This window comes from Cebus imitator, unplaced genomic scaffold (genome assembly GCF_001604975.1).
Source record: "Cebus imitator isolate Cc_AM_T3 unplaced genomic scaffold, Cebus_imitator-1.0 Scaffold429, whole genome shotgun sequence".
Taxonomy (NCBI): Eukaryota; Metazoa; Chordata; class Mammalia; order Primates; family Cebidae; genus Cebus; species Cebus imitator.
In genome coordinates, this window is record NW_016107744.1 from 897277 (window position 1) to 922303 (window position 25027).

The 25027-nt window shown below is 39.7% G+C and overlaps 1 protein-coding gene across 1 annotated transcript in view; it reads left to right on the plus strand.

Moving 5' to 3' along the window:
* TPH2 (tryptophan hydroxylase 2) overlaps positions 1 to 25027 on the plus strand; it is a 97002-nt gene that overhangs the window by 36534 nt on the left and 35441 nt on the right. The window contains exons 7-8 of the mRNA XM_017510083.2: positions 3045 to 3180; positions 18372 to 18498. Of these exons, the coding sequence (XP_017365572.1) occupies positions 3045 to 3180; positions 18372 to 18498 (263 nt within the window). The remainder of the gene's footprint in view (positions 1 to 3044; positions 3181 to 18371; positions 18499 to 25027) is intronic.

A 25027-nucleotide genomic window follows, 5' to 3' on the forward strand; every position in this document is an offset into this window, starting at 1 on the left:
ATTCTTATGAGAGGCAGTATGGTATAGGGGCTTAGAGCATAGATCTTGGGTGTAGAATATCAGGGCTTTAATACCCACTCTGTCACTTCTAGCTGGGTGACCTTAGAAGAATCACCTTAACCTTTCTGTATCTCTGTTTCCTCCTCTCTCAAGGGAGTTAGTAATTCCATCTACCTCACAAGGTGGTTGGGAGGAGAAATTAACTGATTTACCTTAAAGGCCTAAGGTGCCTAAAACATATTAAATATAGCAGAGTCATAGCTATTTCTTTCATTGTTGTTTTCCACAACCCTTGGTGAACTGGATATATGGCCTAGTTTGTATCACTCCCTGGCATGTAGCCAGTATGATGTAAGTGTAGATGTTCCTATATCATTACATTGACTCACTTTTAAATACCTAATTTATTTAAAACAGAAACTTTTAAAGCAATGGTATCTACAAATTCAAAGTTCTTGATGTCATGCTTTCATATTTTTTCTAATTCACATAAAAATAAAATACATAACTATTAAAATAAAAAAAATTCCTCTGTGTACTGTTACATATGTCCCACATGTGGGATATACTGGCTTAATTGATGTAATATGGAAAAAGAAGAAAATATACTTATCTTTTTGATATTCACCAGGGAATAATCCAAAGTGAAAGCTTTTGAAATGAACACAATGCTGTTTGAATTACGGGTCTGAGGAGGCCTGAGAATAGGTTATTTCCATGAAGGTACCAGAAATCCCAGGCTGGGCTTGTTTTATAAGCTTAGTTGGTTCTTGCCTCTTAAGATCATTTTCAACCATTCTGCCACAGTCTCCTAATGAGTTGATGTTTTCAGAGTGGGAACCTCTACAATGCTGGCATCAGGACATTATGCTAAGTGAAATAAGCCAGACACAGAAAGGAAAATACTGCATTATATCACTTATATGTGGAATTTGGAAAAGTTAAACACACAGTGGTTACAAGGGGCAGGAGGTGGAGTAAGTGGGGAGATATTGGTCAAAAAGTACAAAGTTGCAGTTAGATAGGATGAATGAGTCCAGAGATCTTTTTCATTCATTATTATTTCTTAGAGTCTTACTCTGTTGCCCAGGCTGGAGTGCAGTGGTGCAATCTTGGCTTACTGCAACCTCCACCTCCAAGGCTATAGCAATTCTCATGCCTCACCTGTGGTCCTCGGGTAGCTGGGATTACAGGTTCATGCCGCCATGCTGGCTAATTTTTCTATTTTTAGTAGAGATGACGTTTTGCCATGTTGCCCATGTTGGTCTCGAACTCCTGGCCTCAAACTATCCACCCACCTTGGCCTTCTAAAGTGCAGTGATTAGAGGTGTGAGCCACAGTGCCTAGTAATCTAGAGATTTAATGAACAGCATGAAGACTATAGTTAATAATACCATATTACATAAGGGAAATTTGCTACAATAGTAAATTTTATGTGCTCTTAACACATACACACACACACACACACACACACATAACTATATGAGAACACAGATGTGTTAATGAACTTGAATGTAGTAATCATTTCACTATTACAGTAAGTCCTCAGTTAACGTCATGGATAGGTTCTTGAAAACTGTGACTTAAAGTGAAACAATGTATAACAAAACAAATTTTTCCCCTCATCAACATTATGAAAATACAACGTTGAAGGAAATGATGTTATTCTAGGACCTGCTTTATGTCTTCTCACTTAAAGTCACAATTTCCGAGAACCTAAGAACCTACTGACAATGTTGAGGACTTACTGTATGTGTGTATCAAAACATCAAGTTATACACTTTAAATATATACAACTTATATTAAAAAATAGAACTGCTCTTGTGAGAAGAGAACAGAACATAAAACAGCCACTTAAAAGTACAGTCATGTGCTACATATAGACTTTTAGGTCAACAATGGACCACATGCATAGCAGTGATCTTATGAGATTATAATACCATAATTTCACCATACCTTTTCTATGTTTAGATATGTTTAGAGACACAAATACTTACTAATGGTTTATAATTGCCTACAGTATTTAGTACAGTCATATGTTGTACAAATTTGTAGCCCAGGAGTAGTCTGTATTATCTAGGTTTGTGTAAGTACACTGTATGAGATTTACACAACAACAAAATCACCTAACAATGCATTTCCCAGAAGATTTTCTCATTATTAAGCAATGTGCGACTCTATATGACATTTTGATAAAATGTGCATTCCAAAAAAAAGAGAGAATATCCCTTCTGTTGTAAGTTTTCTGGGCCTTCCTGAGAAGAAAACATTAGGTAGCCCTTAGACTGAGAACACCGATGACTCACAACCTAGTTAAATTAGTGGTACGGGCAGTTTTATAGGCTTTATTGTGTTCTTACATTGTTTCCTCTTACCATAAACCAATAGAGCATGTAGGGTTTTGGTGTACCTCTTCAAATCATGGTAATTGATATAATATCACAGAAATAACAATATAGAATGAAGGAGTTAGCAGGAATTGGCAATAGAAAGCCACAGTGTGAACTGATTTGAAGATGCTAGTGATCGTGGGCCGGGCGTGGTGGCTCACGCCTGTAATCCAAGCACTTTGGAGGCCAAGGCGGGTGGATCACCGGAGGTTGGGAGTTCAAGAAGATGCTAGTGAAAGGGGTGCCTTAGCTGTGTGTCACTGAACACATGCACACAGAAGAGGTCCCTCGGTATGTCTCTTAGAAAGATACTAGGTAATGCATCCTAAGCATCACTTTAGATTGTAATCGATTTATCTGAGATTTTTTATCCTAATTAGGCTTCTGAATTTAAATCTCTGAATACTTTTTTCACCCTTCTTTTCATTTTATTGAATGTCTTCTTCCCCTGGAAACCATCTTTGAAAGTGATTTTAGTCGTCAGGAGCACCAAACATGATAGCTGCTAACAGTATACATCATTCAGTTGTCAAGAGGTTTATGACCTTGATTACTTTCTTTCTGGATCTTCCTTATAAATAGTAGAAGCTCCTGCTTGGGCCTTCAAGTCTTGCTGGGTTAATATTTAGTTGGCTTTTTCTGTTGCCTTTTTAGAAAGGTCTGGCTTCACTGTGAGACCCGTGGCTGGATACCTGAGCCCACGAGATTTTCTGGCGGGACTGGCCTACAGAGTGTTCCACTGTACCCAGTACATCCGGCATGGCTCAGATCCCCTTTACACTCCAGAACCGTGAGTATCTACATTAAAGCCCAGGCTGGACAGAGACCACCACACCATAAAGTGGCCAATGATCACTTTACTTGAAAATGACTTAGGCCCTCCAAACTAATTTAGTTTTACCTCCAAACTAATTTCTTTGAGCCAATGAGAGTCACATCATTCACCTAAAGAAAAAAGGGCGAATTGAAGGATCAGACTCCTCAGCTGGGTCCACTGGGGCCACTGTTATTCCAGCTCTGGCTGGTTGCTCTAGCTTTATCCGAACACTGAGCCATCTGCTTGGCCAGATCTCCATTTCTGATGAGGAAGAGAAGGCACAGAAGTGTAAAGTAGACGTCAACACATGGTCAGAACATGTGTGCCTCTCTTGTCAGGAGGCCTCTTTCATGTGAAGGAGGTTCATGTGCACACACCATAGCAACTCATTAGTAATCCTCTCTCATCTTTTTAATCACCTCCAAACCCCGAACTCTGTGCTTTGCTCTCCCTGCCATTTTAGTTTCTTGAACATTCCTCTAATCCTGCCCATCACCTCCAGGTATATATGAGGTTTGTGGTTCTTCTCTGGTTCTGTCAGTTTTCCTTTTATCCATTCTCTCCTGGACAATGTGTAGGCTAGGAGTGGGAGAGAGAAGCTAAGAGGTGATGCTATACTGCTCTGTCATGGGTAGGAAGCAGGAGTAAGCTGGGAACTCCCGCATGTTAATCATTTGGCCTAATCGCACATGGGACTGTACAGTCACTGAGTGTGAAATGACCTGTATCGTATTTCTTTGAGCTCTTTAAAGAATGTAACAAGCATTTACTGGGAGACAACTACTTGCTTGGATTATCTGGGAATGAGATAGCATTCCTGCCCTTCCAGGTGAATGGTGAAGACAGTGGTTAGCATATAGACAGACAGATAGAGAATATGGTGTCAGGTGTAAGTGCTACCATGAAGTGCTAATAAGTGCTGTGAAGACAAATAGAGAGCGGGGAGGAGATGGAGAGTCCTGGGCGCTGCTTTTTTGGATTGGGTCAGGACAGGTTCTTGGTAGGCAACATTTGAGCAAAGACTTGAATGTGGATATGATGGGATGAAGAATTCCAGGTCAAGAGGACAGCAAAAGCAAAGACCCTGAGGCTGGAGCTATGGGATTCGTTTACCTTCCTGGGCTCCATTAAAATGCGTGTCTTGCTTTCCCCCCACTGTTCTTCAGGCCACTCAGGGTATGCTTACAATGCTGCTTTACTTGAATGCGCTTGTGGTTAATGGGTTGCCATGGTCTTCACTGGGGAGCAGAGAAGCTTTTGAGGTTCAGGCAGTTAAGTAGCTGATGGCAGTGGAAGTGTGTAGGAATAAGTCAAGTCTCTGAAGCACCCCTCCCTTTCCTAGGCTGGCATAAAGCTTACTGTCCAGGTAGGTCCCTGTAGGGTCAGTACATTTTTTTTAAGCTTTTTCAGCTTCCCTGAAAGTGTTTTCAGGGTAAACAAAGGTTACTTATAGGACCCCAGACATTTGGTAAAGAAGTGCTTCTTTCAGTGGAGTGAGTACTCAAAGGAGCACTGTCAGAGTTAGAAAGGCAATCTCTAAATCTAGCCCAGAGGGTTTACAAATGGCTCTGTTTACAAATAGAAGGCACTTTGTTAGTTCCCTTTGAATAACTGGCCCTCCTGAGACCTGTGATAGCATGCCAATAGGTATGCAGAGAGAGAGAGAGGCAAAGAAATGAGATTTTAGCCACAGAGGATAATGTGTTAACATTTTTACCAAAGTACTTTCGGTCAGTTCATTCAGCAAACATTTATGTGGAATGCTAGCAGGGCAGTGCAGTGGATTCAGAGATAAATAAAATATCGTAGCCTTTTTTTTTTTTTTTTTTAAAGCAGCACACATTCTGGCAGTGGAGATAGAAACATAAATAATTAGGAAATAGTGTGGTTAGAGTTGTAATCAGTGTGTGTAAAAGGTGCTGGAGAGCACAGAGGAAGGCACAGTACCGAAAGGCTTTTCAGAGAACGTATAACCTGAGTGAGGGCCTGGAAGGATGAGCAGAAATTTCATTTTTGGACAAGGCTGGGTGGGGAGGGAAGGGGAAGCTTTCTGAGTCAGGAAAAACAGCAAGTGAAAAGTTGTGGAGACACCCAATAGGCACACATGAGCAAGGCTTGTTAGAACAGAATAGCCAGGGTACAGTTTATGTATTAGGGATGAAATGTATCTTCAGGTCACATAATAAATGACCATTTATCAAACTAGGACATTTGGACTTAATTCTGTAGGCAACAGGGAGCTATCCAAGGTTCTTAGGCATAATTGGGTAAGTGTATTGGAGAAAAATGACTGGGGTTGAGGGCTGAGGAATTGTTGAGAATGAGCAACATGGAAAACCAGCTGGGGAGCTACATTCTATGAAGGATTATAGTTCATAAGGCGTGGAGCTAGAAGAGGTCAGTAACATAGTACAAGAGGGCACCTATTTGATGCCCTCTTAACACCATAGAGATGGAAGTAACAATATTCGGTGACTACAGCAGGGGTGAGATGAGGGGAGGGCTCCTAAGGTAAGGCTAAAGGTTTTGTTTGAGAAGCTGAGTGGGAAGTCATTTCTATTAATGACTGAGAATATTGGAGGAGGATCAGGAAGGGAGGGAAGAGGAAAGAAAAGAGGGAGGGAAGAGGAGAATTTGGGTTTGGTGTATAATGTCTTTGAGGTGTCCATGGCTGGAACCTCTAGATGGAGAAGTTTCTGGTAGTTACAAATAAAGATTGTAAGTTCAGAAGTGAATGTAAGCATCCATAATAGATTTGAGTAGTTATTTTCTTTTTCTTTTTTTTCTGAGACGGAGTCTCGCCCCATCACCTAGGCTGGAGTGCAATGGCGGGATCTCAGGTCATTGCAACCTCTACCTCCTAGGTTCAAGCAATTCTCCTGCCTCAGCCTCTCGAGTAACTGGGATACAGGCACGCACCACCATGCCCAGCTAATTTTTTGTATCTTTAGTGGAGACGGGGTTTCATCATACTGGTCAGGCTAGTCTCAAACTCCTGACCTCCGCCTGCCTCAGCCTCCCAATGTGCTAGGATTACAGGCGTGAGCCACCGTGCTTGGCCTGTGTAGTTTTCTTCCAAGGCTCCTATGACTACACAGACAAGAGGAGACTAAGTCAGAGGGTGGAAACTTGGAATGAACTAACTTGGGGTTGTTTTTACAAGCCCTCTATTTTTTGTGGGTTTAATATCATTCATATTTATTTACTTATTTTTGAGACAGAATCTCACTCAGTCACCTAGGTTGGAGTGCAGTGGCGCAATCTCAGCTCACTGCAACCTCTGCCTCCCGGGTTCAAGCAATTCTCCTGCTCAGCATCCTGAGTAGCTGGGATTGCAGCTGTGCACCACCACACCCAGCTGAGTTTTTACATTTTTAGTAGAGATGGAGTTTCACTATGATGGCCAGGATGGTCTCAAACTCCTGACCTCAGGTGATCCATATGCCTCAGCCTCCCAAAGTGCTGGGATTACAGCCCATTCATTTGCTTTTTAAAATTATTACTTTATGAACAGGTAATACATATGCATAGTTTAGAATTTGAAGTGCACTAAAAGGTATACTGTGAACAGTGAGTTCTTTTCCATCCTCTGTCCCTTTGATACCTGGTTCATCCTCTCCAAAGGCCACCACTGCTACTATTTCCATTGCATACTTCCAGAAATATACTGTGCAGACAAAATGCTCTGTAAAGATCTTTTTAATCCTTGTATATTGCAAAGTCCTAAGTCCCTTCTCAGCCACATAGTTTGAATCTACAGGTACTATACTGGGAGGGCTGTTTCCTGCCCAAGCACTTTCACAGGCATTGTCTTTGTAATGAAATCCCATTTCCTCAATTGAAAACCAACTAGAGGGCATATTCTCCAATTAGTGAAGTTCAACTTGGCTACTGTGTTTGGTGCTTGTACTGTGCTTCCAAATAACTGCCTTCAATTGCTGAACTGTTGTAGTGGAGGCAGCGCTAATGAGACAAAGGTGAGCCCTGAAGACCCAGGTAGAAATGAGCATGAAGCAACAAAAAAGACATTATCTGAAAAGAGAATTTTATTTTCCCTTTCAGCCTGGGTAGAATGTATTTTGCCATCATAGCTTTCAACATACGTTAGATTTTAAACATATCTTCGACTTCTTTTTACTTTTACAATTTTAAAAACTCTAGCTTCTCTAAACCCGGTACACTAGAATCTCAAACCTCACCATTACACAATAGATTTCTGTAACAAACCTGCATGTGGACCCCCTGATTCTATGAAAAGAAAAAAATAGTGATGGCAGATTGGACTGCTTCCCTGGGGAAAGTTTTCTGGCCTGGAGGACAATAAAGGAACTCCTGGCGAATTAGTGACTCCTGGTTTTCCTGAGGGGAGGAGTTGCTTTTCTATGCATTAATGCCTGGATTGAAAGTTCACTGATCTGCTAGAAGAAGAAAGGTACTCTTGCTTTATCTCCCTTTGACCAGTGCCTGAGGCAATGAATCTGCATTTCAGTATTGCCTGGCTTCATGCTTTGATCAGTTGTGATTACAATGTTCTTTCTATTTGGGTAATGAAATTTGCAAATGATTTCCTTAAAACAAATCAATTGGGCCAAATTGAAGGTTATTTCAGTAATACCTTCCCTCTCTTGCACTGAAATGAGAGGGAATGATGCAGAATTCTAAGTTACGTGGCATGTGAGCATCACCTGACATGTGTACAGTGGCAGAACAAAGAATTGAGAAGTTCTAAATCTCCCTGATCTTCTTTTTGTCTCTCTGGGAAGTCCATTGTGCGCTCTCTTGTGCTATGCCCTTCTGCCACCTCACCTTCTTTTAGAACAGGGTTACTTGCAGATCCTAGGCAGAGAGGGTGCAATGTATCAGGAAAGCAGTCCTCTTTCATCCCTGGGTCACGTGAGTAAGGAATGGAGAGTCAGGCAGAGAAACAGAAAAAGATAGACAGAGAGAGAGAGAGAGAGGGAGGGAGGGAGAGAGATAGCACAAACCCTGGCAACTAGCAGAGTGTGGCCCCTTTAAGGTTCATGGTCTGATGCCTCAGTGGTCTGTTTAAAAGGCAAAATGAGGGCCCAGTCTGCTAGGTGGGAAAGATAACTCACAGTTCTAATCTCTGGCCACCAGCTTGGGCCATGTGGGCGTGGTATTCTGTTTCTAATGCCAAGGCAACACCCTTTGCTGTGTTGTTCCCGTTCCACACATCTCTTCTTTTCTGCTGGCATCGTTTTTCAAATCAAAGAGCAAACTCTCACTGTTGAGAAATAATTCAGGACACCAGTGACTAATGTTGCAACTTTTATTGCCATAATACAATGAAATACATTTGCATTAAGAACATCTTTTTTTGTGGCTGTTGACCAGTTTAGAGGCATTTAATGTTATTTTTAAATATAACTGTTACAAGACTTTACAGTCAGGTGATTTTTCTTATAATTACCACTGTTTAATGTTATAAGAAAAATGAAAGCGAATTATTTCTGACACTGTTTTTCATCTGATTCTAAGTAAAGGAAATGAATTTATGCTTAAACCTTGCTTATGATTAAAGCTTGGCTGCTCCTCTCTTGATTCAACAGTTGCCTCTGATTAGATCCATAATGAGAGGAAAAATATGAATTTTTTCATTCCCAACTTTTCCTCCTTGTTCCCACCAGAGAGGTTCTGGGACTTAGGCCCTGGCTGTTGTTGGTGTTTTTAATATCAGGCCTTGCTGAGGTCATCTCAGCATGGTCTTACTGCAGAGTGGGGAGGATAAACCAGAGCTTTATGGAGTTTAACCTGTATGCCCATGAACTGTGTTTAGCTTAAACTTGTTCTTTCCCATAGGACATGTGAGCTTGGTGCCAAGCTTCCTGCTCATCCAACTGGCTTCCACCATAGCACTATTACTATTCTTGCAGCTCAGGATAGCAGAGCAGCATTATTATTACCAGTGATTCTCAGACACTGGCAGATTCCCAGAAAGCCAATCCCATCTGGCCTTCCTTTCCTTCTTTGTAACCGGCGCACATACCCTCAGTTTGGTAGCCTCTGGTTTGGCCTATAGTGAGGGCCAGTTAAGATGTTAGAGGTGCCCAAGACCTGAAAATGCTTTTAATTCCTTCCATCCTCCAGCACAGATAATCTCGACAGCAACCACAACAGCAGCAGCAACAAGACTTTTCACTATGAATAGCACACATGTCTACTATATATCGGCTGGATACAGGTTCACTGTTAATAGCACCAGACACTACTTTATGTGTTATGTGTGGACGAGTTCACCTAATACTACAATGCTTTGAGTTTTATTATTATTATTATTATTATTATTATTATTCTGAGTTTATAGAGGAGGAAATGAGGCACAGAAAGGTTAAGTACATTGCCCAAGGTAACACAGCTGGTATGTACCTGAGTCAGGGTTTGAACTTCGGAGTAATGCCAGCACCTGTGGGCTTAACTGCTGTTTTGTTAATCGGTAACACTAAACAGAAAGACTCAAAATTTGTATGCTGAAGTTGAATAGCATTTTTTTGTAGTTGTTGTTTTCTAATGGCATATTTTGTAGAAGTCATTTGAAAGGGATACTTTTTTTTTGTTTGGTGACCCTGATTTGCCAGAACCCTAAAGACTTTGTGGCTATTACATAGTTTAGTGCTGCGCTGCCCCATCCAGTCCTTGGCTCAACTTCCAGGCTCCTTAGAGGCCCGCCCTCTCCTTTCATCTTCACAAGGTCACAGTTGGTCTGCCCCATTTATCAAGAGAAGGAATCTTCTATCTCACTGGGAAAAAGAAGGGACAGCACCTCTCTACAGTGTGGTAATGCAGATAGGAGACCACTGTATCCTCAGGCAGGAGGACCTAAGGACTGCTCACCCGGAAATGTAGGCCCCACCCTCAGCTCCCAGTGTGACTGTAAGCCATTTAACCTCCCTGTGTGAGCGCTGATGAAATAACACTTTGATCTTTGCAGAGAGAAAAGCTTTATAAAAATACCAAATAAGTCCACCCTTTCTTGGCACCTCTTAAACTCATGTGGAGGGCTAATGTGCCTCATAAAATTCCAGTGCGTCCTTCGTTACAAGGCTGCATTCCAGGACTCCCAAGTTTTCAATCATAATATTGTGTCTAGTTTTCTGAAGTGCCTAAAAGCAAAAATAACCCCTGAGACTTCTTACAGAGCCTTTTGTCTCAAGAGCTTAAGCATTCTAACAATATACATTCTATTTAAAAAAATCTTATACATTATTTAAAATGTGCAGTTTGAAACCAAAATTGTATCTAAGTGTCTGCTGGAGGTCTGTTTTTCTTCTTTTAGGCTGTTTTCCTTAGTGACTTGGGATACAGCTTCAATGCGGTAGCCACCCTTCTTCTTCTTCTTTCTTTTTTTGCCTATTCAAAGCAGGATTCCTTCTGTCACCCTCCCCTAGCCCTGTACCCAGCTCTGTCTTCCTTGTGTGGAGCCCATAATCCAAAATTAGCACTCATAAGCACCAGACTCAAATCAAAATTTATATTCCTTCAGCACTCTGTAGTCAGGGAGAAGTTCATTATGTATTTTCAGGTGTGGAAGACTGAGATGACCAGGGAGAAATTTTTCCAGGAATATTTGCATTTTTAAATTGCAAGTTCAGAAGAAGAAATCCAAAATGATTGAATTTTATGCAAGAAAGAGGTAATTGCTGTTCATACCTCTTTACTACCGCATAGAGAATCACGTCTTTGGACAGGCACAGAAGCCACCACAGGAGAGAAGCAAAGAGGGAGCGGACAGTTCCCACACACGTTCTGTTTGTCTGGCATCATCCCACTCAACTCTATGAGGTGCACAGGATTGTCATCGTTTTACAGATGGCAATTCCAAGGTTCAAAGAAGTCAGGTAATTTCCCCAAGGTTATACAACTAGAAAATAGCAAAACCAAGTTCTGGTCCAAAGCCTTTATGTAACACTGGAAATTAGAAAAACCATACTTGAGTTTCACTTGGATTCACCTCTATTTGGAGCAACAGAGCCCCATCATCACCTGCTCTATTCAGTTGAGTTCAAAAAGCAGTTATTGAGCATATCTTATGTGCTAGGCTTTTCTAAGCACTGCAGACCCAAATATGAACATGGCCTAGCCTCTGTCCTGGAGAAACTTACTTCTTTTGAAGTAATAAATTACCTTCTCAAAGGGCAAAACTTATTTAAGTATGGTAGGCTTAGGTATAAATACAATTTAATGTAATAAGTTTTTAATGCATTTTCAATTGCATTCTCTTAGTACATCATTTAATAATGTAAGAGATGGCCTGGTGCGGTGGCTCACGCCTGTAATCCCAGCACTTTGGGAGGCCAAGATGGGTGGATCACCTGAGGTCAGGGGTTTAAGATCAGCCTGGCTAACATGGCAAAGCTCTGTCTCGAGTAAAAATACAAAACAATTAGCTGTGCGTGGCAGCAGGGAGCCTGTAATCCCAGCTACTCAGGAGGCTGAGGCAGGAGAATCGCTTGAACCCAGGAAGTGGAGGTAGCAGTGAGCTGAGATCACGCCACTGCTCTCCAGCCTGGGCGATAAGAGCAAAACTCCATCTCAAAAAAAAAAAGTAAGAGATAAGGAATCTTACAATCTCCATTTTATAGATGAGAAAACTCTATGTCTGTACTGTCCTATATCGTAAGATGTGGTTATCTACATTTATTAACTGAAATTAAATGAAAGTACACCCTTAGTTCTTCAGCAGCTCTAGCCACATTTCAAGTGTTCAGTAGACACCTGTGTCAAGTGGCTATTATATTGGATGGTACAGATGTAGAACATTTTCATTATTGCAGACCGTCCCATTGGACAGTGCTGCTGTAGGTAATTTGCCTACACAAGAATATGAGAGATGAACTTAGGTCTGACACTAGGGTATATGCTTTTGACTGTTATTGTTATATTGCTTTCATAATTACGCTGAACTTGGAGAGGTGGAGAGAAAGTTAAATATCTCTTATTTCTTTAAGAAATAAGAAATACCTCAGAAATGGTGGGTGTATTAGGTCATACTTGCATTGCTATAAAAAATATCTGAGACTGGGTAATTTATAAAGAAAAGAGATCTGATTGGCTCATGGTCCTGCAGGCTGCACAAGAAATATAGTGGCATCTTTTTCTCAGGAGACCTCAGGAAGCCTTCAAACATGGAGGAAGGCACAGAGGGAACAGGCAGGTCACATGGTGAAAGTAGGAACGAGAGAGAGAGTTGGAGGGGGTGTGCCAGATACTTTTAAAAAGACCACATCTTGGGAGAGCTCACTCACTATCCCAAGGATAGCACCAAGAGGATGGTGCTAAATCATTAATGAGAAATCCATCCCTGCCATCCAGTCACCCCCTACCAGGCCCCACCTTTGACACTGGGGATTACATTTCAACATGAGATTTGGATGGGTACAAATATCTAAGCTATATCAGTAGGGAGCTAGTGACATACCAACAGAATTTCCACTGTAGTCTTTCTGTGGTCCCTCTCAGAACGGGGAACTGTTTCTTTTGACTCATCGGGAAAGTTAGTACTTGCTATTTAATTGCCTTTTTATGGAACTGGTTGGTGACTTTTGTTAAGAGTTATTCTAAGATTATGCCTTATTTACTCTTAAGCTTCAGTTCCTAATATAGCACCTGGTACTTAATAGGTACACAATGAACTAAATTTTAAGAAAGACAACTATAATATCTGCCGTCTTAAAAGAATTGTAGTCAACAAGAGAAACATCGGTGGATATCCTTATGATTCCTAAGGGGAAAAAGCAAAGAAGATTTTCTCCAGGGCAACATCCAGGTGCCTGGCTTCATAAAAAAACGCAACTTTGTAGCTATACTGTGATAGGGATATAAGAAGGAGTGATCATAAGAATTGCCTAAAATTTTATCTGGGTCAGATTTTACAGTATGCTATTTTAAATCTAAACCAAAGAAACTGTGTCTGGCTCCAAAACAAGCCCTAAGAAAAAGTTGCCTCACTACCAAGTTAATTCCCCTTATCATCTTACGCAGTGAAAGCAAACTAAGTCAACTGTCTGCAATGTATTGCAGTGTGTTATCCCAGATTACTTGCCTTTACCCACCAAATGTTGTGTGAAAGCTGAAAAACACACCCTATTTTGGCTCCCAGCTCATCCTCCTGCTTCCTTTTATTAATGCAAAGTCTCCACCTCTCCCACTCATCTCCCTTGCCTTCTCTTCATGAGTTAGCTAAAGTGTTGGCTTCTGTGTCATTTAGAGCAAACAAAACCTATAGAAATATGTTTTAAAAGACAGATGCACAGATTTGGGATGGGAAGCAAATGTTGGATGCTCACTCAATGCCTCGTAAAGGCTTTAATTTACAGCAAAAATAAAAAGGAGTTGTTCAATACACAGTGTGAGGAGTCAGCTTTGGAAACTGATAAGAAAAATGCCAGACTCATTTTGAATTTGAACTTAACAACCAGAACCCTTATTTCTTCATAGCAAAATGATGGCTACTTTCTTGGACTGATTTAAGAATTTCCCAGAGACATTTCGCCTGGGCTCCTTTGTAGACCGATTTCTGCAGGCTTTAGAATACCCCTTGCAGGGCTTATCAGAGAAGATTCCAATTTAGAGCAGCAAAAGTTTAGTGTCTGGTATCAGCTCTTGCTTTTTTCTTTTTTTTTTTTTTTTATTAAAGGAGACACGATGTTTTACAGTGTTAACAGCTTTGAAAGGTCTTATATTTCCAGTGAACAGAGCACTTTTGTGAAAAGGGCTCTGAAAAGTATTATTCAGGCAAAAATGTATCAAAGCGATGGGAGTTAAAAAGAGAAAAGTTTGCTGATGTAGAGATTGGAGGAAGCATGTACTGACAGGTGCAATTATGGCCAAATAATTGAATCTTTTAGGAGAGATCTGGTGAGATAAGACAATAGTTATGAACTCACATCAGAAACCTGTTCATAATTAGATACTCAGGGGTTTGGCTGTGAATAATACAGCCAAAGTGGGGATCTCAAACAACTTTATATGCAGGACACAGCAGCAGCGGCATTTGCACTTTGTAAAATAGAGTTTAATAGCATAATTTGAGCCCAGCAGACCTTAATTGGTACAGAGGTTAGAAAGAAGGCTTTGTGGTCCACATTCTCCCTCAGGCTCCCCATAGCCTGGAACCTCTCTCTGCCCCAAAGAGTGAAGGTCAATTCAGCTTCTAAGACCTCTGATCTCAGAGAATCTAAAAAAAAAAAAAAAAAAGTAAACTTTCAAAGCTAATGAATTGCTTTTATTAGTAATGTTAAAAATCTTCGCTCTTTGGTTGAAGAGTTTCCAGGCACTTCAATTTCCTTTGTCTACATGTGCCTTAGCCAAAGACAGTGGGATAGAGAACAATACAGGGTTTATTTCTGAGAATGTTTCACCAAAGACATACAATATAATAACCTTGTTCCTGGTCTTGAAATATAGGTGCTTAAAGCCTTGACCCCATGACATACTGCATCCACACTTTGTTCAGGAATCTGAAGGACAGTTCTTTCCCAGGGTCTCTGTGTAGAAATGGAGCTGAGAGGAGGACACTAGCTAGCAAAATATGGCATGGTCATTTCTACTTAGAGCAAAGGACATCTCTAAGGTTCCATTAATAATTCTGCTAAACAGCTCACATCAGGCTTTCATTCTTAATGAAACAATATAACTTACTCTGCTATATTGTATGATTTATTTCTTCCAAATTTATAATTTCTTTTATCCTCTTCAAAGTTAGATTACTTTGTCATTGTAATGCTGTTAAAGGTTCTTAAGTTGGCTAGTGAGTTATAGGTTTCTGATAATGACACCTTAACTTAATACTCAGGTGATAGCTCCTTTTTCTACCATGGAGAACTGACATTTGAATGTCTTTGGATCTCTAGCATTTTTCTTCCTTTTTCCTAACTGCTAACATTTCACCTTACCTTCTGCCAGTAAGCTTTCAGACTCCGTTAGTATCTAATTAGATAGAAGACTGTCTTTTGCATTGGCCTTCTTTAAGTATTTAACACATTCAAAAGTAAATTCCGTATTGCATCACGCATCTACCACTACTGTAGCCTTGACCTAGCCTATTCTCTTCTTACATTATGAAGCATTTAGCACAGTGCCTGGCTCGCAGTAAGCATTCACTATAATTGTTATTTTAATTTCTGTTCACCTCGTTTACTTCATCTTCAGTATTTTCTTGGAGTTTGACCTAGTGACTAATTTAAAATTATTGTTGACACATATTCTGCCTGGATCAGTGGGAGCTCTTTAGTATTAACATCATAAGCCACAATGGGGGTTTTCAGATTTTCCATGGTGGGTTGCTTGATCTTAAATCCAATATTCGTGCAGGCAATATTGCAAATTGGTCACAGGAATGAGTCTATAGGGTCCACTCCCAGCTTAGAAGAATTATACTTGTAACTGAATCAAATGCATAGGGAGAAGGAATTAGCTACCTCTCTACCTCCCAGCCACCACCTTTCATTCTTCTTTAGTACCATGATGCAATTTTAGTGGAATTAAACTTGAGCAGCTCTACATGATGTCATCACATTCAGGTGTAGTTTTAAGTACTAGTTGCTTGAAGCTTGCTAGGAGAGCTCATCAGTTATGACAGTGGATTTCAGCCCTGGCTGTGTCTTATTATCATCTGTAGAGAGTTAAAAAAAAAAAAAGCTCAGGTGTATCTCAGGGAGTCTGACTGAATTAGTCTTAGGCAGGGCCTAGCCATTCGGTATTTTTAAAAGGCCCTTCAAGTGATTTGGAAGGTCGAGAACCACTGAGTTGGAGGAAAAGAGACTTAGGAAATACTGACTACATTTTTGCTTGTGCTAGCTAACTTGGCCAAACTCTTTTCCTACAGCCTAAGCTATGTACACTGCAGCCCTTTTCTTACTTATACCATATCTACAAATTGAAACAACAGAGAGCAGAGAGTGTAGCTTTGGAGTTCAAAAAATTTCAGACCTTGTCTCTGAGCTGGGTGTAGTGGCTCATGCCTGTAATCCCAGGACTTTGGGAGGCCGAGGTGGGAAGATCACTTGAGATCAGGAGTTCAAGACCAGCCTGGGCAACATGGTAAGACCCCTCTACCCTCCCCAGTTTCTACAAAAAATTAGCCAGGTGTGGTGGCATGCACCTTTAGTCCTAACTACTCGAGGGGCTGAGGTGGGAGGATCAGTTGTGACAGGAGGTCCAGGCTGCAATGAGCTGTGATTGCTCCATTGCACTCTAGCCTGGGCAACAAAGAGGGGCCCTAATTAAAAAAAAAATTATCGCTGTCTCTTATTAAAAGTGTGGTAGCCTAGGAAAAGATTCTTAGATTTCTAAAATTTTAATTTCCTCAGTTTTAAATTGGAATAAAAAAGCTTCCCTTATTATTTATATTTATTATTCCTTTATGAAACACATAAGGAAAGATTCAGTTACCAATGTGACATGAAAACAATTAGCATAGTACCTAGTACATAGTAGGAGCTCAGCATATTCTCTCTCTCTTCTTTATTTTTCATTTCTTCATATGTAAAATGAAGGGCTTGGATTATATTTAAATACCCCTATACCCTAAAATCCAGTGAATTTGATTATTTGCCATAAGCAATGTGATTGAAGAATAACCACCTCATATTCCTTTTTATTTTTAATTTGTATTTTTATAAACTGTTAACTAAGTTCTTCCCAAAGTTAGTTCGGCCTATCCTTTTTTTTTTTTTTTTTTTTTAAACAAATTCAGTTCTGTTCATGTACAAAAAAGGAAGTTATTGACACAGTTGACATGGGACGAATTTGGAGTTTTTTTCAGCATCCTGTCCACTATTCTCAATTGGCTGCCCTTTCAACCTGCTGTCTATGAAGTAATTGGCCAAGGTTGGGGATTTGGTTTGAGTTGTGGGAATAAGATTTTTTGATAGAGTGATTGAGTGATGCTATCTGTTTTGTGTGGGCATCAATCTTGGCCCTTGACCATCATTCATTTACTTCAACCATGTGACTGTCCAACATAGTTTATACTTGTAATAATGGTAGCACCTGGTATTTGTATTATAGCACCTATTTGAAGTAATACATTTCAGAGGAGTACAAGTGAAATAAAAAATATCTTTTAATTACTACCTAGATAATTGGTGGGGTTTTTTGGTCAAGAATTTAAAATATTCCTGCATCTTAATCCATTCCCAGACAGCCATAGGGGAATTCATTCCATTACAGCTTGGTATTATCAAACAGTTCATTATTCATGGCAATGACTCAGGAAGGCACCAGCCTTGTGAAAAATACCTGTCTTTCACCCACTTACCTGGCTCCAAATGAAAGCTCAGGCAAATGAGAGAGGTTCCAGGCTTCTATTATTATTTAGTTCAGGCTAACCAAAGCAGAGAACTGGGAGATTCTTCTAATGTGTTATCACAAGAGAGTTGCTTATATTAGAGCTCAAATCATCTAGAGCTACTTTGATGATGATGATAATAGAATCTTCTTTTGTTACCCATTGCCTGGCAAAGTGTAACAGGATGGCAGTGCAACTTAAGGGTTAACAGCAAGAGTTTAAAAATCATGACAAACTGGATCCCAATTCTGCCTTCCCCACTATCTATAGGAAGAAACAGCAAATGTTTTCTATAAAGGGCCAGCTAGTAATTATTTTAGCCTTATGATCTTAGTCATAACTACTCAACTCTGTAGTGTGGTCAAAAGCAGCCACAGATAATACATAAATGAATGGGCATGGCTACGTTCCAACAAAACTAATTATTTTCAAATACAGGCAATGGACCAGATTTGGACCATGGCTGTTGTTTGCCTATCGTTGATCTATAGAATCTTGTGCTAACAAGTTATTTTAATTCTCTAAGATTGTTTTGAGGATAAAGGATATAATGCTACATGCATTATATTATTTTTATTACATATAAAAACACTGTGTACTTGGCATATGTAAGAGCTTGAAAGTAATAGTTGCTTTTATTTTATTAAAATATTATATATCGTATGTTTTAAGTGCTATTGATTATGAGATGCACTGGGATTTCAGACATATTAAAATGATTAAAAAATCCAAGCATTGATGAAATATAGTAACTAATTATGGTGACAAGGTCATATTTAGGATTTTAAGTCTTCTTCTATCAGTGGTAATTTAAAGCTTCTTATATAACATGTGTTTGTCATGCCTGTTTTGTCAGAGACACATGCCATGAACTCTTGGGACATGTTCCACTACTTGCGGATCCTAAGTTTGCTCAATTTTCACAAGAAATAGGTCTGGCGTCTCTGGGAGCATCAGATGAAGATGTTCAGAAACTAGCCACGGTGAGTTCATTTTCAACTTAAAAACAGTTTTATTTATGTCCATTTATAAGGTAAAGACAGCTTTAGGATTATTGACTATGAATTATAGGTAAATGTTCTAGAGAAAGTGTGGTGAACTTACCTTTTCCTATGTTGTATTCATTTGAAGCACAATGAATTCTGCTTATTGACCACCAAAACACATGTATTTTATCATTCTTGTTCAGGGGTCAGCTAGAGATAAAGGACTAGATAATAAACATATTAGGTTTGTGGGTCGTAAGGTCTCTGTCAGAATTACTCAGCGCAGCCACTGTGGTATGAAAGCAGCCCACAGACAACAAATAAGTAAATAAATGAGTGTGGCTGTGTCCCAATAAAACTTTATTTATAAAAGTTGGTGATGGGCCAGATTTGACCTGTGTATTGTGGTTCACTGACTCTCACAGAAATAGTAGTAATAGTAAAAGGTATACATTTATGGTAAAGTAGGAGTTGCACCTTAAACTATCTGATTATTCTAGATGGTTGTAGTCAGACATAATTTGAGTCAACAAGCAGTAAGGCACTTTGGCTCAACAATTATTTTAAGTACAAAATCAGGAAAAGATTTAATAGATGTTATACTATCTTCTTAAAACTGAAGTTCTGCAAACAAGCCAATATGAGAGGAGGGGTCTAATGTTGGCAGCTACCTTTAAGATGCTGAAGGGCCAGATTTAGCATGCTCGTATGCCTTATACTAGTTCCACTTCTAAGGGCCCAGGAAGAGAAAAAGCGGGTTCAGTCAACCCGTTGCCTATAGGGACCAGTCAGCCCAAGTGAGCAAAGCCACCAGGGGATGAAAAATGGGATCTTAAATTGTATGTATTGAGCACAGGTACACAACAGTGGCATATTGGATATGCAGGAATATTCTTCTTCACTTCCACCCAGAAATAAGTTTTTGCCTAGATTTCTTTAAAAAACACAGACCTGGCCAGGTGCAGTGGCTCATGCCTGTAATCCCAGCACTTCAGGAGGCTGAGGTGGGTGGATCACAAGGTCAAGAGATTAAGACCATCCTGGCCAACATGGTGAAATCCCGTCTCTACTAAATATACAAAAAGCTACTTGGGAGGCTGAGGCAGGAGAATCACTTAAAACTGGGAGGCGCAGGTTGCAGTGAGCTGAGAATTCACCACTGCCCTCCAGCCTGGCGACAGAGTGAGACTCTGTCTCAAAAAACAAAAAAACCAAAAAACCAGACCTTTCAGTATATCTTTTGTTTCCTACTTTTGATAAAGATATAGGAACTGGAAAGTATTTCTCAACTAAAAGATAAACAGCAATGCAGAAGCCATCTAAATGAAAAGGACCTCTGGGGTTGGTATGGAGATGAATAGGGTCTGGCGGGGACTGGGGTGGATGAGGGACAGCGTGTCTCTTGTATAGCATGTTCTCAGCTTCCGCTGATGGTTGTCAGATGAGATGTGGCCTTTGTGTTGTTAGAGATCTCCTAAATTTTTGAGAGAGACTGGCAATCTAGATTTCTAACTGAAATTTAATGATTTAAAAATTGTTGGCTTATTAAAAAAAAATCCCACCAGTATGAGCTGAAGAAAATATATTTGTAGACTGAATCTAGACCTTGACTTCCAATTTGTAACTTCTGGTATAAGGATTGTATCTCAGGTGTACTGGCTATCCATCACAATATAATAAATGATCTCAAAGCTTAGTGGCTTAAAGTTTCTATGGTTGGACATTTGAAAGCAGCTTAGCGGAGTGGTTCTGGCTCAGGGACTCTCAGGAGGCTGTAGTCAATATGCTGTCTGGGCCTGTAATTGTTTGGGAATTGGCTTCCGAGATGGCTCACTCATGTGGATATTGGCAGGAGGCCTTGGTTCCTCACCGTGTGGGCCTCTCTTCAGGCTATTTATAACATGGTCACTGGCTTCCTCCACAAGTGATGAAGAGAGTGAGAGCAAGAAGCTGTAATGTCTTTTGTGACTTGATCAGACGCTGTTCACATTGGCCATACACTATTCATAAGAAGGGGCTCATTTTAGCTCACTTTCAACTGGAGTGGAATTAGTTTTCACCATTTAGAAAAAGGATTGTCAAATTACTTGTGGATGTATTTTAAAACCACCATATCATGAGTTATTTAGTTCTTAAACCGTGGTTCTGGCTTTAAACTCCTTGTTTTGGAACCTTTTCTGTGCCTTTCAAACTTGCCTTGAAATTTTCTGGCTTCAGTCCCTACCATCTATACTCTTGATCACGGAGCAAGATAAATTGCTTACTTGTCTGACTTTAAATAACTGTAAACTGATACTCAATGGCCAGGCTGTGTGGAGCTGACAGGTGTGTGTGTGTGTGTGTGTGTGTGTGCGCGTGCATGCACGTGTGCCTGTAAACATGTGCATCCAAATAGAGAAGAAGGAAAACGGCAGGAGTTTATGGATGTAATTGTAGGTGGATCCTCTTGAGTGCTCTTAATCCTTTTTAAAAAGCAGTGACATGAATACCGTTTTATGGTCCTTTATTTTTACAGCCAATCAAATTATGACTAATTAATTCCATCATTCAACCTACATTTATAAGGAATATGACATGGTCCTCCTCACTTTCTGGAAATTTATAGCTTATATCGATAAAACAGATTTTTTAAGAGGATAGTTTATACTGAATCTCTACAGATGAGAAAAGATAGTCCAGTGGAGAAGAGTGAAAGCGGAAATAGAGGAACAGTCTCAGTTGGAACATTCTCTCTAGTTTGGCAGGGCTGTGTTCTTTCATGGGGGCTCTGGGGAATGATCTGTTTTGTTGCTTTTTCCACCTTCTTGAGGCTATCTGCATTCCTTGGCTCATGGCTTTCTTCATTCCTATTTAAAACCAGCAATGGTGCATCTCTTTGATCTTTTTTCTATCGTCACGTCTCTCTCACTGACCAAGACTGGGGAAGGTCCTTTGATTCTAAGGGCTTCTATGATTAGATTGGGCCCACCTGGATAATTCATGATAATCTTCCCACCTCAGTTTCTATGCCCATCATCAACATCTGCAAAGGTAACATAGTCACAGGTTCTGGGGATTAGGGCATCAAAATCTTTATGGGGTCATTATTTTTTGTTTCTACTTTTATACTTTTAGGAAAAAAATTATACTCATACCTTGAAATCTCTTTTACTAGGGCCAGCAAATTTGTAGGATGAGTAAGTTTTCTTTAGGGGCCTATATTCCTTAGGTTAATTTCAATATTCTTGGCCTGGGTTGCTTGAGCTCCAACAGCTAAAAACACTTCCGTCTAGTAGAGAACATTAGGCGATTAATCATGTTTCACCATCTCCTCTCTGTCTCTTTCTCTCTTTCTCTTTTATTGTCCTTTTGCTGAAATGCACCTGCTTTTTTGCAAAAGCCAATTTAAGCTAACAGGTATTCTTTAAGCGGCTAAAGGATCCTAGGTACTCTGAGGTGGGGATAGGGAAAAAAAGAGGTGGTAGTTTCTTCAAGAAACTCACAGTCTAGTACCACAAAATACAAAATACAAAAAACCCAGAGTCAGTATTATTTTGTATTTATATACATGAGTAGTTACATATGAGATATGGATTTAGCTGAATATTCCCCATGTGTGAATGAGTTCTGAATTCAGTGTTGGAGACTGGGCTTCAGAATAGGGGCCTGAAGAGAAGGTCTTCTCTGTATAGACGATGGGTAGGAAGGATCAAGTGTCCACCAAGGAGGCCAGCCTACCTGCCATCTTATGATGATTTTGACAGTTTTTTTTTTTAAAAAGTGTGAACTTGCAAAGGACTTAACATAAATGCTTTAAATGCAGTGAAGAATTTGGGATGGAGTGTGGGTGGGTGTTTGCCTCACCATGGGTTTGCCTGATTCACTCATTTCTCTTCTCTTGATATTTCTTGAGCTCCCACCCCAACACACTCTGACCTTCTGTATCTCATGAGCCTTCTAGTTCCGAATTTTCCCTCTTCTGTAGACTGCCCATTTACTTCAAATAGTGTTTTGCAGACCAAAGAGAAATTTGGAAGGATTTTTCTGTATGATGTGGAGGGTATGGCAGAGGATAGCCTCACGCAGTGTGAGGAGGCTAGGGGAGATTGTTCCTGAAATGATTCTAAAACTGCTGTTGACTTCAAGAGCCACATCCCACCCATCAGTTAAAAACAAAGTGAATAGAAAACTGCCAGAGATAGTCTTGGAAGAAAACACAGATTCCAACTAGGCAATTTCAAATAGGTCCTAGAATAAATAGCCTATTGGATACCATGCATATTAACGAACCTCAAACCATATACTGAAACTAGAAGGCAAATTTAATGACCCGCTTAAAGAAACAAAAAGATTAAGAGCTCAGGTCAGTAAGATAAGAAGGGATAAAAAGTCCATGGTAGGGGATAGTGGTAGCTGGTGAGGCCAGATGAGAAATAGAGGTATATTAGCTGATTTCCTCAAAGTTGTTCACATTAAGTCTTCTGAAGAAGTAGAGGAAAATGAGCAATGAGATGCACCAAAGGAGAAAAATCTATAGAGAGGACAAATGGAAAGCCATGGAAATCACTATTTACGCGGAACAATGAGACAGGCCGTATTACTCTTTGACTCTAGGTGAGATTTATATTATTAATGACGCTGTTTCTATAGTGCCTGTTTTTCTTTGCTTAGTGAATTTAAGCACTTATGAAAAAGAGAGTCATGCCTAGTGAAAGCAGACACATAATAACTTTCTGTGATATACTATCAACAAATCCGTGTAAAGAAGAAAACAAACTGCTAGGACTGATTGGCACCGCCAAACTCTTTGTCCAAAGCAGCTTTGAACTTCTTGGTCTGATTTTCAGAGGTACCAGACTATATGGCCTATGGCCACTCCGTTTCCTTGCTATATTTCTATAGAATATTTATTTTGACATTTTAATAATGCTCAGTTTTGAGAATAAAGCTATCTATGCTGTTTAATTGGGCAATGGTTTCTATGCCCTGAGAATCATTTAAATGAACTCTTTTGTATCTGAAGAAATTGATGACAATGCTTAGAAAATGTATTTCAAATGCATTGTTATACATGTAAATAATTTGCCCTCTGGTAGGTAATGAATAAGATCACTGGTTTTGGCAGCAGTACTGTTTTCATACTCATCATAGCTGTCCAAGGTCTGTGTGTGATAGATATGCAAAAATATTCTCAATAAAGGCTGCTTAGAGTGTAGTTATAATTTCGAGACCAGCTATTTACCGCTGTAGTACTAGTGGAAGTGAATTTAATAGATTAGCATGTATGTTAGCAGTTATAAACTTAAATGCTACTTCAGTGGCCAGCTAGGTAGCACACACGTGTAAAACAGCTTGTTATAAGATAATAAGGAGTATTAGAGCATGTGGACAACTGGAGAATATATATTATGCTAAAGGGCTTCAAATTTAAAAACTGAAACAAGACAAAATGTTCTTCAGCTGCAAGTGCTGTCTGCAAGTTGAAACAGAACTTCATGGCTCAGTTCTCTGTCCTTGTATTTAAAGTTATATTCTACCTTAGACTATACCATCCTTGAGGGACAAGCGCATGCTAGATTCATCTTTATATCACATTCTGCATTCTCAATTACTATTTTCTGGACAGCACAATATTTTCCCTAAGAAAAGACAGCTATTACAGTGTTCAGTAGAGATAATTATCTTATTGCAGTTGAGAGGTGCTGGTTTTGAGTTATAACTTTAAACAGTTACAAACATGACTCTCATACATATGCACTGAACATGTGTCAAATATTTATTTAACACCCATTAACAAGGGAAAAGCAGGATGGTAAATCTAGTTCACAGAAGAGTTTGAGAGACTGAGAATATAGTCACTGAAAGAAAGAATACTGAAATAAGATGCAGACTGGTTTATGCTCTCCAGGGTAGTAAAACTATAATGTTGAGGTTATCTTTTCTACCGGGCAGAAATTATTTGCATGTCTTGTAGACAAAAATAATTTGCAATTTATCAATCTTCACAAATTAACATTGAACTTTATAGTATGTGGCCCCTAATCAATAAATAGGAAGTCAGACAAAGATTATATCCCCTAGATCAGTGCTTCTCAAACTGTGATGTATACAAAGTAACCTGGGGATTGTGTTAAAATGCTGATTCTGACAGAGTAGGTCTGGAGTGAGGCCTGAGACTTGGCATTCCTGACAGATCCTACATGATGCTGATGCTGCAGGTTCAAGGACCACACTTGGTAGTAGGAGAGGTGGGTGGCATTTTAGACACGCGGCTCCCTTAGACAATACTAGAGTATGTCTTTCAAAAGGCACTTAGTAACCTTTTATCCTTATTTCCATATTTTTTCTGCTTTTCTAACAACTGGATAGACAGGATATCACCAGATAAATATTATGCAGTATGAGATGAGTATATTTATGACTGACTCAAGCCCTGAAATGGACTTTTGCATCTAGGAGAGACATGTCATTCCTTCTGTTTTGTGTCTCTGCTTTCACCCTCTTCTATCTGCTGTTTTCTCATATGACTTACATTACTTATTTTTAT